At 30.8% G+C, this 13,526-nt stretch overlaps 1 protein-coding gene across 1 annotated transcript in view; it reads left to right on the forward strand.

The window, feature by feature from the left end:
• Window positions 1–1,665: 1,665 nt before the first annotated feature.
• LOC140044132 (uncharacterized) overlaps window positions 1,666–13,526 on the forward strand; it is a 30,872-nt gene continuing 19,011 nt past the window's right edge. The window contains exons 1-11 of the mRNA XM_072088612.1: window positions 1,666–1,678; window positions 1,910–2,158; window positions 2,651–2,816; window positions 3,319–3,422; window positions 4,124–4,243; window positions 4,631–4,744; window positions 5,148–5,314; window positions 6,027–6,116; window positions 6,356–6,514; window positions 6,941–7,210; window positions 9,725–9,910. Coding sequence (XP_071944713.1) covers window positions 1,666–1,678; window positions 1,910–2,158; window positions 2,651–2,816; window positions 3,319–3,422; window positions 4,124–4,243; window positions 4,631–4,744; window positions 5,148–5,314; window positions 6,027–6,116; window positions 6,356–6,514; window positions 6,941–7,210; window positions 9,725–9,910 — 1,638 coding nt within the window. The remainder of the gene's footprint in view (window positions 1,679–1,909; window positions 2,159–2,650; window positions 2,817–3,318; window positions 3,423–4,123; window positions 4,244–4,630; window positions 4,745–5,147; window positions 5,315–6,026; window positions 6,117–6,355; window positions 6,515–6,940; window positions 7,211–9,724; window positions 9,911–13,526) is intronic.

Here is a 13,526-nt window from a genome sequence, read left to right on the forward strand (position 1 = left end):
GCAGCCTATCCACCTCCTCACATGTACCTGTATATTTGTTTAAAGGAATGATTAATTACAGAAATATAAAATGAATATAGTATATATTTATATTTTTTATGGTAACATTTCTTTTTTATTTTCCATTACAGTATTCACATTGTATTGTTAAATTGTAAATCTAAATTGAATTGTTTAAACAGCATGCTTCCATTATTTTTACTTTTAGTTTCATATTTTACTGTATACTGAAGTATATGTTATACAATTAAATACATATAATATAATTATTGAAACTATACATTAAGTATTTGTTCTATATTTCTTTAAATTATAGTTGTTGACATGTCATTTGATATTAAATTTATTTATCTTCTCAGTTGCTCGTCATTAATATTTATTTCAGTTGCAGGTTACTTTTGGACTATTAGTAAGCTACATGATATAGACCAAAAATGATTTATTTTCAGAGCATGTATTTAATTAGTTTAGATCTAATGGCATGTGTGGTTATTATATGGCTTCTGAAATGATTTTGGCCCAAAAACCCCATAAATATTTTATTTCAGCTGATTTCACATCGTGCTTTGGATTAACGTGTCCGGCACCCTGGGAAAAATATCGTGGAAAACGGGTTTAGTGATATTAATGCATAAAATTGCACTGAGTGGAAGTAGATTTAGTCCAGTGGCATATTTTTTCCAAGATATGGCCAATAGTAAAGTTATTGACCTTTGAAATATCTGGAATTTGCATAACTATTATGAAATATATTTGTCATAATTTGATTTTTTTAATGGCCAGGGTTATTTTACCTATTAGTATTATTTAGTTTGGCTTATCTTTTGGTTTAGTATGTTCTTGCAAATTATGAAATTAAGCTGAATTTAAAATTTTTTTTTAAAAGAGTAGCTGAGAGATTTATCATAACTTATGCTTATACCTAGAATTGCTAATATTGTTATTTTAAATCACAAACACTTTGATTGTCAGAATGGAAAGTCTGCATCTGATATCTATAATGAAAATGTGTGCGATAAATACGATGGTGAACAGAAAAAAACAGAAATACTTGCAATTTTGAATGGTAAGTTAAAAAACACATTGTGCCTCAAATAAAAGCATGAACTTCTAAAAATAGAATTAATGATCACTTTTTATCCTGTAGTATTTGTAGCCAGTCATATAATCAAACAAATTAAAAAATATGATTTATAAAAAAAAAGTAGATTTATTCAAATAGCGGCTCATCTCAACTACTGTTGGTACAGGGTATGTTCAGACTCACAGCGTTAGGTTTGTTTTCTAACACAAGGCGTACGGTACTTCATGGCATGGAAATGTGTAATATGATTTCAGTTGTGCATTTTATCCTGTCTTTCATTTTGTGTGCTACTAATTCTGTTATAAATATCTACATGTTGGTCCCAAAGGTAATTTAAAAATATGTTTGTCCTTTATATCCTACATTATTTCCAATCTGTAATTCTGCACTAAAAAGCTTGATATACACATTCATTTTATTTGTTTAGGTGGACCTTTACCTTACATCGAAATGACATCGTCAGGTATGAATATTCTCCAATTTCAATGCCCCACAATAGTGCTATTGTTTCCAATAAAAAAAAGGAATTAAAACATTAATATTGGTCTATAACATTAGGTATCTGTTATGTTCTATTTGTTATGGAGAAGTTTGGTATTCACAATATCTATAAAATAAACTGCTTGTAAAAATGATTTAAATGTTAATATACATTTAAGAAATAAAAAGGAGTTTAGCGTGATTGAACTATTATTTTATTTACAAATTATAAAACAACTATAGACAAAGTCAACATTTCACAAAATTACATTTGGGTAATTTAGATCTAGAAATTAGATTAGAACATTTTATAAACAGTATAATATATTATCTTATTTTATTTAGATATTACAAACAAAGAATTAATATACATTGCCCATAACACCTACAGTAAATGGGAACTAATAGCAGCTAATCTTGGAATGACACAAGAAGATATAAATTCATTTAAACTACCAGATAAAAACAACGATAAAAGGACTTATGACATGTTGAATGCATGGCAGGCTAAGGTTACTAAGAAGTCCATGCGTTTAGAACTTGTTGCAGCTCTCAGGAAAGCTGAGGAAAATGATGTGGCTGATAAAATTGAAAGTAAGTAAATAAAACCATAAGATAGCCTTCAGAATGACTGAACTCTCTCATTTATAAGGTTCTTAAAGGCTTTGTAACAATATTCGGTGTGTTTATAATAATAAATGAAAACACTTTTGAATATGCAGAAATGTCCAAGTCTAATTTCTGGTCGCATTTGTGAGCATCGGCTTATAAGCTTAAGTGTTGGCATATATCTTTAGTACCACATATTTATCAAACCAATTGTTATAAAATCTTTGCATTTGATGAAAATCTATCATCTGTTTTTCGTGAGGGATTGCTGAAGTATTTTATTCTATATACATTATATCTTCATCTTTGTACTCTGCTATTATCACCTTAATTTATTTAAGTAATGATTGAGTCATAAGACAGTCTTAGTGCATATTAAACTGTTCAATTTATAAAGAGTATAGTTGCTATCCTGTAGTATACAAACAAACAGGAAGTTATACAAATAGTTATTTTACCTTTTATTGTGTTTTTAAGATGTGCATGTTCCAGAGGAGATATTGGCACGAGGACCTGATGCGGTGAAAGCATTTCAAAATGCACTTGAAGAAGGACAAACAGAGTTTAATCAAGGAAGAACTATTTTTGTAGGACTTGAGAATGTGGGAAAAACATCTACTATCAATTCTCTTTTAAGAAAAGAGTAAGCATACTTTATATCAACTATTACATTTAACCACTTAAACTGTTACATACAGTTGTTAAGTGGATCAATTACAAGAATAACCCATACATTTTTTCTGAATAGTTTAATTTATTTCACCATAAAATAATATCAAAATACATAGCAATTATTAATGAGAGTGACCATCAAAGCAAAGCTCGTATTCCAGTCACCCATACACATAGCTAGCCAATGGCTTAAATATCTTATTTTATTGGGATCCTTATAAGTAATCTAAACATAAATAATCTAAATATCACAATGTAAAAGAGTAAGAATATAGGTGATTAAAATTTACTATTATTAAAATTGTTGTTTGATTAAAGTATTTGGCCCTTTAGTGTTCTGGGTATGTTGAGGGTTTAAAACAAGATTTTAATGCAACGTAAAAACAATGTAATTGCAGTATACCATCAAATTATTTTCTGTTTTATTATTAATGCAAACATTCTTTTATAATTATATAATGTTATTTTGTCAGGTTTAATCCATTGCATATAATAACAGATGCAATGGTTAAAACAACGGTGTGTACACCAGATGCCAGTAACAAAGAAATGTTGAAAGAAACAACGCAGGATATTTGTAAGTATTCACTTTATTCAGATACATGCTACAACCAAAATAGATGATTTATTTACATTTTTTAATTTATTTTTTATTATTATTTAGGCAAATTGCCAAGGATAACCATAAGTGAATTAATTCACTATCCTTCTTAAATGTAACAATCATGTTCACAAGACAAACATACACAAGATGCTCTACATAAACAAAGTCTTATTACAAGTCTTTGGGAGTGGAGTTGTAATTTGTCAGTAGAAAAAATGCTGACATATGACAGGATTTGAACCCAGGACCCTTGAATTGGTAGCCAAGCATCATAACCACCAAGCCACAACTCCACTCCAAATTTAAAAGTCACCCTGACTCATGCACTGTCATATCACAACTTGTTTTTTATTTTTTTACCAATTAATTGTTGTCCTTATATCATGTCATTGTAAATCAATTTAATAGACCTCTAGGTTTAATATTTGGGTGACAATTTGCGACTAGTTCTTGCACACAAATGACTTTGATATTTCATAAATGCATGGAGAAAACCACTACCATATAAACATACAAGTTATTTAAATTCAATTTGAAGATAAATTAGTTTTTAAATTATTGCAACAACATCATAAAAATGGTTTCAAAGTTTCTATGCTTTTAAAAACCAATGTAACTGTGTAAGAAATAAAATAATATATACAGGATTTTATTAACATTTTTTAATTTAAAAGCTTTAGACATGTATCAGGATGCTGTCACTGATGTCACAGTTAAACAAATGTTGAAAAGTCCACGCCATACAAAAGGATACACACCAAGAGCAGGACCATCGAAGCAGGAAACAAAATCTGGTAAAAGATTTTAATTAAATTCAATTCAGTAATCTGCTGTAAAATAAATTAAAAAGTATAAATATAAAAGGCACAAAATACCAGTCAATATAAAATTGGTACAAAAGAGATTTTTAAAAATAAATTTAATATAGAAGTGGATAAAAAAGAGGTTTATACAGCATTTTGCTGTGATTACTGCTGTGACATTTGAATTCAAATAGAGAATACAAAAGATACACATATTATAATGATGGCAAATTGGATCAGGTTGGAATCGTCAACAAATGATTCATTACACTAAACTTTGTTCTTGCCAAGTTAATTTGATTATAAAGCATGATGATGAATGCTAATACATTATTTATAACAAGATAGCATCTTTAATTATATCATCACATTTTTCAGATAGTAGACCTGAGAAAGAGAAAAACCCCACAGGAGCATCAACATCAAAACAGGAAGCCAAATTTGCTGAAACATCAACAAGTTCAAATCCAATGCCAAGTCCACAAAAAGAGAGTAAATATTTATTTTGAAATATGTTTGATTGTGCTGTTCATACATTTTAATGATATCAGAAATAAAGACTAAAGTGCTAAATATTGAAATGATTAAAGGAGCGGAAATTTAATCAAAATCATCAGTGTCTGCTAATAAACATATATTATCTTGCAAGTTACTTTGACAGTTAATACTAATATTTGTATATTGTATGACACTGCTGTGTAATCTATTCAACTTGCAGTACAATGTGGTTAAATAAACTCATCACTAAACCATTGATTGGAAAGGATAAGGTTTAGAATACTTAAATATTGCATTGGAAATACTTTTTCTTTAAATAAAAAAGTTATAGTTGGTAATCACAATTGAGGAGACCTAATGCACGTTGTTGTATGTGTTATATATTTTATCACAACAGAACCAGTGTATGAAGAAAAACCAGAAATTCCTAAAGGGTTCTTGAAGAAATTTGTAAGCAAACTTCGCTCTGCAAGAGAAGGTGGTGACTCTAAAGTGGATAGCAACAAGTTTGTTATGAATATCTGGGACTTTGGAGGTCAACCAATTTACCATGTGATACAACGGGTAAATTTTATTGGTGTATTTAATTTGTATTAATAGAGATTAGTTTTGCCGTCAATATTCAATATACATGCCTTCTTCTGAGGTTCTGTTAGTTTCAGTGTATACTTTGTCTTTTGGCCTTGTTACAATATCAGCACTGAAATCAAAAAGCTTGCTCACTTGATTTGAAGTTAAGAATCTACAATCTTCCTCCAAGGTATTACAAAAATGTGGATCTAATATAGTACAATATGTCAGTATCAGATATAAAATACAATTATTATTATTATTACAATATTATAAATTATTTTATTCTTCATTTAATTGAATACAGTCAACTCAGTCTCTAGTCTCTAATTACCAGAAACCAAAACCAGACTTGAGGTCAAAAAAGATAAAATACATTTGGAATATCAGAATTTCTGTAAACCCAGACATTATTATGCCAGCCAAAGGGTGTCCAGTTTTGAGAGACTTTAAGTAAAATAGTATTCATTGATGTGTACCATAATGTAATATTAGCCTAGATGGATAACAAAGAGGGAGAGAGAGAGAGGAAGAATGGAATAAAATATTCATTATTTATTAAACCAATGATTAAGATTGTAAATGTTCCAAGGTGAACATGCAGTTTGTGAGGAAAACAATAAGTATCAAATAATCAGTTGTGCCAGTATCTGACACATGTGTATAAACATTTTGTAATATTGACTATTATGATTATGTTTACTAGATATTCATGGTATCTTATGCTGTTGTATGTGTGGTATTCAACATGAAGGAAGGTCTTAATGCCCCAGCTAAAGTTCTGGATCCAACAACTGTAAGTAGATTTTACAAATTTCAAATGTTTATGTACATGTTATGTTATTCTTTACCTTAACACAAACTGTACAAATAGCAGATGCCTGATATATGATTGTTGTCATTTTCACTTCCATGATAGTGTTGTTTTTCTATATAAATTTGTGCTGCTAATAATAATAGATAATTTTCCACAATGTTTCAAACTAGAATTTTAAGAATTTAAAATGTAAATTTTGTTCATTTTTTTTTGTTTAGGGAGAAATGTATGAACATCGAATGACAAATCTTGACTTCATTCTGTTTTGGATTCGTTCAGTTTTTGTAAATGTAAGAAAAGGACAAAATAACAAGATAATGCTAATTGGTACACATTATGAGAGCCTTGGTAAAACTGAACAAGAAAGACAACAAAGGGTACATACTGTATATCATCACATTTCCTTTTAAACAGTACAAAATTGTATATTGTCATTAATTCATTGGAAACAATATGTAGTTTCATCACTAACATTAGCAATCATGTATGATTGTTTTATACGTCATGTCATGAGCATACTACTGTACTGTGCTGGCTTATGATTAACTTAACTTAATTTTATTTGTCATTTGGATATAATAAAACAAATAAAAGGGTATACAAATATCTATGATTTAGCAAACATTTTGAATTTGTTTTCTTATATTGGTATAATTATACAATGTATACTGGGTAAGTAAATACGTAACATAACTTAAATGAAACACTTTTTGCACTTTACAAAAGGGGTTGGGGTTGGCTAAGCACACTCTAAATCTTCCCCTGACATAAGTATAATTCCAATATGATGTTATTTATTTTAGGTAAAAGAAATAGAGAATATACTTTGGAAAGCCCTGGAAGGAAAACCATTTGAGGACATGGTGTATCAAGGAGAGGTATTTACAATAGAAAACAGTGTCTCATTTGATAAGAGCGGTGCTTCTAAAATCATCCTCCAAATACAAGAATTAGTCCAGATGATGATTCTTACTTTTCCTATCAAATGGCTGCAAGTAATGCAGGAAATACAGCTAAGAAAAAAGGAAAAGGAAAGAAAAGGGGAAAAACTACTGTATCTACCAACGTCTGAGGTTAGAAATATATTTTTCTTTCTTTCAGCTTGATCTCAATTATATATATTTACAGTTTAGTCATGTAAAACAATAACCAGTTACATTCGTTTAGACTAAATATTAGTTGAGGAAAATACATAGTTGATTGTTTAAAACAACTATCATTATAACCATCTTTTAAAAGTGTATAGGAAACAAGTTGGCTTATTGTTGGTAGAAATTTTGCCCATGAGGGTATAATGTTAAACTTGCTTTATTTGTCAATGTTTATTGACTGTTTATGACGAATGTCATCGGTAACAGAACGGTGTAATTTTAGTTTTTTTTATTTTTATTTTTTTTAAATGTTATTTATTGTACATCCAACAGTGTAAACACCAATTACAGGATGAAATATACATATATATATATATATATATATATATATATATATATATATATATATATATATATATATATATATATATATATATATATATATAAGAACTATATAACAATTAGAATCATATTAATAACATTAATAAAATAATTTAAAATTTAAAATTATTTAAAATTATCTAACCAACTTATGATAGACTTATGATAGACTTATGGTAGACAACATACCAAAATGCCATTGTAACATTGTTCAGAAATACAAAATGATTTAATAAGTTTCAAATTTCAATTCTAACCCTTTCATGACTATGAAAAAAGATGTCCTTCTAGTAGCTTTTAGTATTATTTCCAATATGATGTTTAACAAACACAGTAGCACAAATTACAATATTGGTTAAACTCCCAACTTTTAGAATTTAATTTTATTTAATTGTTATGTTTATTTGCTTTCTAGATAAATGATTTACTTGTCCGTTGTAAGATAATCAATATCTAGAATTTTTACTCGATGGTATATAAAGTTGGTTCGTACTTTCGGTACTTATTTTAACCATCTGATGTAACCCTGTTTACTAATTAAATTAAGTTCGATAATTAGTTATTGACGATTACAACGAATTTAGGTTCAACGATTTGCCCCAAATAGGGGTGTTTTTTCCGATCGTGGTATACACTGTCTAATGAATGTCCATGGAAAAATACCCGCACACAATAATACGAGGATGCTTCGCATTTTCCTATCTCCTCCTACGATACTTATTTTTGATAGCTGAAAACCGGTTGAACAGCTCGAGTACAGCATCATAATGTTGAAGACAGGCCGATTTTCTTTAAAAAAATACTATTTTGATAGATTTAATATACATTTATACAACTGTTTTGATCTGCGATAAATGGTACATTCCAATCTCTGTTCCACAAGTGTCTATTCCCTCAGGCGTCGTAAAGACAAGTACCGTACAGTCATAACAGAAATTCGATCCATTTTATCCAATCTGTGTGCTGCAGAGGTTGGATATAGGTTTTTTTTTAACGGATAATGAGCTAGCCTTTCCAGTCGCCGTCTATTAAATAATCATCTTTATTATTGCAGTTAAACCACCACCCACACCACCACCCTCCCCCTCACTGGCATGAGTAGCGTTGTAAAGCCAGTAGAGGACAGGCCTACAGTACAAAGGATCACATACCCTAAACGCAGAACAACTTTGGTGGTTAGGAACCAACTTAAGTATGAATTGGATCTAAGAAACAATTGAAAACCATTAAGTTGAGTTAGATAATTTAATATTTATTGACGATTAAATCGAATTTATGATTTGCCCCGTATAGGAGTGGTTTTCACAAATTGTTTTACATTATATAAACATATACAAGTCGTAGGATGTATCGTTACATGTACTGTACTATTTCAATCGACTAGGACGGTGATAGTTTCAACAACGTATTACATCGCAATGTTTTACTGTGTTTAGTGGTATATTATTTGTAAAACATAAAACAATTAATATTTCGTTACTACATGGATAAAGAATATATTTAAAAATTGTTCCTCTTTGCACCCATCCTCTTTCCCATCCCTCAACCCTAATGTTACATACAAAACACAAATTAAGTTTGTTTAAATTTGACTTAAACAATTGGTCTCATTTTGTGACAAGTTTCTCTTTCGGAAGTAATTCCCAGGGTGCTAATTTTAGTTCAGTACAGAAATCACAGTGTCTATTTATTCGTTCCTGTAAACGACATGTATTATTGTCCTGCGGTACGTACATTTGAAATCGCCAGTTTTTTAACGCTGAAATTATTATGTATTCGAGAACCATCTGTGGGCACGACCTAGATGGTACGCGAGCGAAGCGAGCGTACCATCTAGTTATTTAAATTTATCTAACCAACTTATGATAGACTTATGGTAGACAACATACCAAAATGCCATTGTAACATTGTTCAGAAATACAAAATGATTTAATAAGTTTCAAATTTCAATTCTAACCCTTTCATGACTATGAAAAAAGATGTCCTTCTAGTAGCTTTTAGTATTATTTCCAATATGATGTTTAACAAACACAGTAGCACAAATTACAATATTGGTTAAACTCCCAACTTTTAGAATTTAATTTTATTTAATTGTTATGTTTATATGCTTTCTAGATAAATGATTTACTTGTCCGTTGTAAGATAATCAATAAGAAAGTGCTTCTTGAGTACTTACATGACATCGGCGAGATATTGTTCTACCCAGATGACAAGATCCTCAAAGAAATAATTGTAATAGATTTGATGGGAGTAGTTGACAAGTTTAAAACAATCATCACAGTTATTGATCCCAAGCTTCAGGTTAGTAATATATGCACTATACTTTTGTGAATAATCTGACATAAACATTGTGATTATGTTTTTATGTGATGAATTTAGCTTCAAAATGTAATGTCTACCACAAAGAGAACTTTTTGTCCTGGAGCCTAATATATCCACTGTCACCATAATGGAAGTTAATGAATTTTAAAATAGAATCAAATTTATTCAAATTTACACCTTGTTTAATTTTACTACTGTATATTCTAATACATAAAGCAAATATGCTTGTGCATTACAGTAGAACCCCTATTAAAGAGGACACCACATAATGTGGACCCAACAAAGTGTGATCCCTTTAATAGAGGTTAGTTGTAGAACCCCTATTAAAGAGGACACCACATAATGTGGACCCAACAAAGTGGAATCCCTTTAATAGAGGTTAGTTGTAGAACCCCTATTAAAGAGGACACCACATAATGTCGACCCAACAAAGTGGGATCCCTTTAATAGAGGTTAGTTGTAGAACCCCTATTAAAGAGGACATCACATAATGTGGACCCAACAAAGTGTGATCCCTTTAATAGAGCTTAGTTGTAGAACCCCTATTAAAGAGGACACCACATAATGTGGACCCAACAAAGTGTGATCTCTTTAATAGAGCTTAGTTGTAGAACCCCTATTAAAGAGGACACCACATAATGTCGACCCAACAAAGTGGGATCCCTTTAATAGAGGTTAGTTGTAGAACCCTTATTAAAGAGGACACCACATAATGTGGACCCAACAAAGTGGGATCCCTTTAATAGAGCTTAGTTGTAGAACCTCTATTAAAGAGGACACCACATAATGTCGACCCAACAAAGTGGGATCCCTTTAATAGAGGTTAGTTGCAGAACCCCTATTAAAGAGAACATCACATAATGTGGACCCAACAAAGTGGGATCCCTTTAATAGAGGTTAGTTGTAGAACCCCTATTAAAGAGGACACCACATAATGTGGACCCAACAAAGTGGGATCCCTTTAATAGAGCTTAGTTGTAGAACCCCTATTAAAGAGGACACCACATAATGTCGACCCAACAAAGTGGGATCCCTTTAATAGAGGTTAGTTGTAGAACCCCTATTAAAGAGGACACCACATAATGTGGACCCAACAAAGTGTGATCCCTTTAATAGAGGTTAGTCGTAGTTGTAAATGGTATAATTGTTTATTTCGGGAGAAGATATCAACAAATTAGTAATTCTTCGTACTATGGTTTCTGTTTTACAAACGAATGTTAATTTTATATAATATTTTTTAACAACATATTTCTTCACAATCATGTGTCAATTTTGAGAAATCATCGATTGATTTTGGTACTCTATTTTGATATACATCGCGATGTATCGGCGTGAGTGATGTTGGTTCCGCAAAGGAAACATGTTCAAAATTTATCTGCAACATCCAAAAATCTGTACCACCTGATTGTACTTCACCAATCATAGTATGATTACAGATTGAGGAATCCCCTAAAACGCACGGAGTGCAGCAGTTTAAGTGTGTAAAAAATCAACACAAATGTATCCTTCGCGAGTCGAGGAATTTTGGTTTATTTTGCTGCTTACAAACGTTGTAAACGGACATTTTTAGTGAAAGAAGAAGATATGCTTGTTTGAAAATTGTTTCCTGCTCAACATGGTGTATGATTATGGTTTGTTAGAAACACAGTTTAGAGAAAATAAGAGGCCAAACAAAAGATAGCTAGCCTAGCGCCAATGTCCTATCTAGGCTCTAGCTTAGCTAGAGTGTAGTAGGCTACTGACTTTCAATATACTTCCCAGCTAGATTAGGACTGAGGGGTAGCAACATACTACTCTAGGCTAATAATGCTAAATGTCTAATAACGGCAGTCAAACCGACAATTATAAACAGATGATTAATATTTGCAAGAAAACCATACAAAACTTTTCGTAATAGTGCTAGGCCCATGTTGAAAACCTAGTTAGGCTAAACAAAACCAGGCTACATTTGGGTGGCATGGTCTGAGTCCTTGGTATCTAGGGCCTATATATGTTTACCACACTATTTTTCAATTCGATTTCAATCAGCTTTTATTATTTCACAACAAAAAAAAGCTATAGCTTTTAGTATTAAAAAGTAGATGAACATATGAAATATCTACATTTGGGTGGCATGGTCTGAGTTCTTGGTATCTAGGGCCTATATATGTTTACCGCAGCGCACTATTTTTCAATTCGATTTCAATCAGCTTTTATTATTAAAAAGTAGATGAAGATATGAAATATAACACAATTCAGCCTATTTTTCTTCTTGGAAATTAATACTTAAATTATGTAATTAATGGATAATTTATTACAGTTGTTTTCCCATTATTTTATATGATTTTACTGATTCGTACTTTACTGTCATTATTTTTACATCTTTGTACTGTGTATAACTGTATATATATATATATATATATAAATATACATTTATATTGACTACCAAAATTTAAGTTTCAGTATTAACCACCATTTAAGCTCTTTTTTAGTTTCATTCCAAAATTGTTTATATCTCTACCAAGCTACCTTCTTTGTTTTCTACTCTTATTCAGACTCCACCCGGTCTCCTTTTGTTGTATTTCTTTTATTCCTGTCACCCAGGCAGCACTTGCCAGCTCTTATACTATGATATTATCCAAATTCCTTCACTTGCACTGATGAAGGGCTAGTGTTGCCTGAAAGCTCTGCTAACTTTTCTGGCTGCTTACTTTATCGTTTTGATTTAGCTTTTCGCTTTTATTTTTTGTATCTCCATTGAGATCCAGCCACTGATACCCACAGCATTGTCATTTTTTCAGTTATTTGCCTTTGGATTTAAATAAACATTGAAATATACATAGAAATTCATTAATAAAAGTACCAATACATGTTCAAATAATATTTCACATCATTTTTGTAACTGAACAAGCCAAAATGGCCACCATTATGCCCAAAATGGCTGCCATTTTATCCAATATGACCACCATTTAATCTAAATGGCCACATATATCAATCAAATATTTAGGAAGCTAAAAATGGCCAAAACTTCAAAATTATCTATTCGTACCCTGGATGGTACGCTCGCGTACTGGTATCCAGGGGTTCCCACAGATGGTTCTAGAATACAATAGAACCCACCGGGAACACCCGACACTATTTCTAATCTAAGCATTTGTCTATTTACTGAGGAATTTGAAGCTTCAAATACAGATTGGAATGTTCCATTCATCACAAATCAATACATTTGGAAACGTATATTAAATCTATCAAAATTGTATTTTTTAAAGAAAATCTGCCTGTCTTCAACATTATGATGCAGCTATTAAAAACAATTATCGTAAGAGGAGATAGGAAAATGCAAAGCATCCTTATTATTATTATTGTGTGCAGGTATTTTTCAAGATGGACATCCATTAGACAGTGTATACCACAATCGGAAAACACCCCTATTTAGGGCAAATTGTTGAACCTAAATTTGTTTTAATTGTCAATAACTAATTATCTAACTCAATTTAATTAGTAAACAGGGTTCACTTTAGGTGGTTAAAATCAGTACCGAAAATACAAACCAACTTTATATACCATCGAATAAACATTCTAGTAACGCAGATTTACCGAATTTTTCCCTTACGTA

The sequence above is a fragment of the Antedon mediterranea genome, chromosome 3 (assembly GCF_964355755.1).
Source record: "Antedon mediterranea chromosome 3, ecAntMedi1.1, whole genome shotgun sequence".
Lineage (NCBI taxonomy): Eukaryota > Metazoa > Echinodermata > Crinoidea > Comatulida > Antedonidae > Antedon > Antedon mediterranea.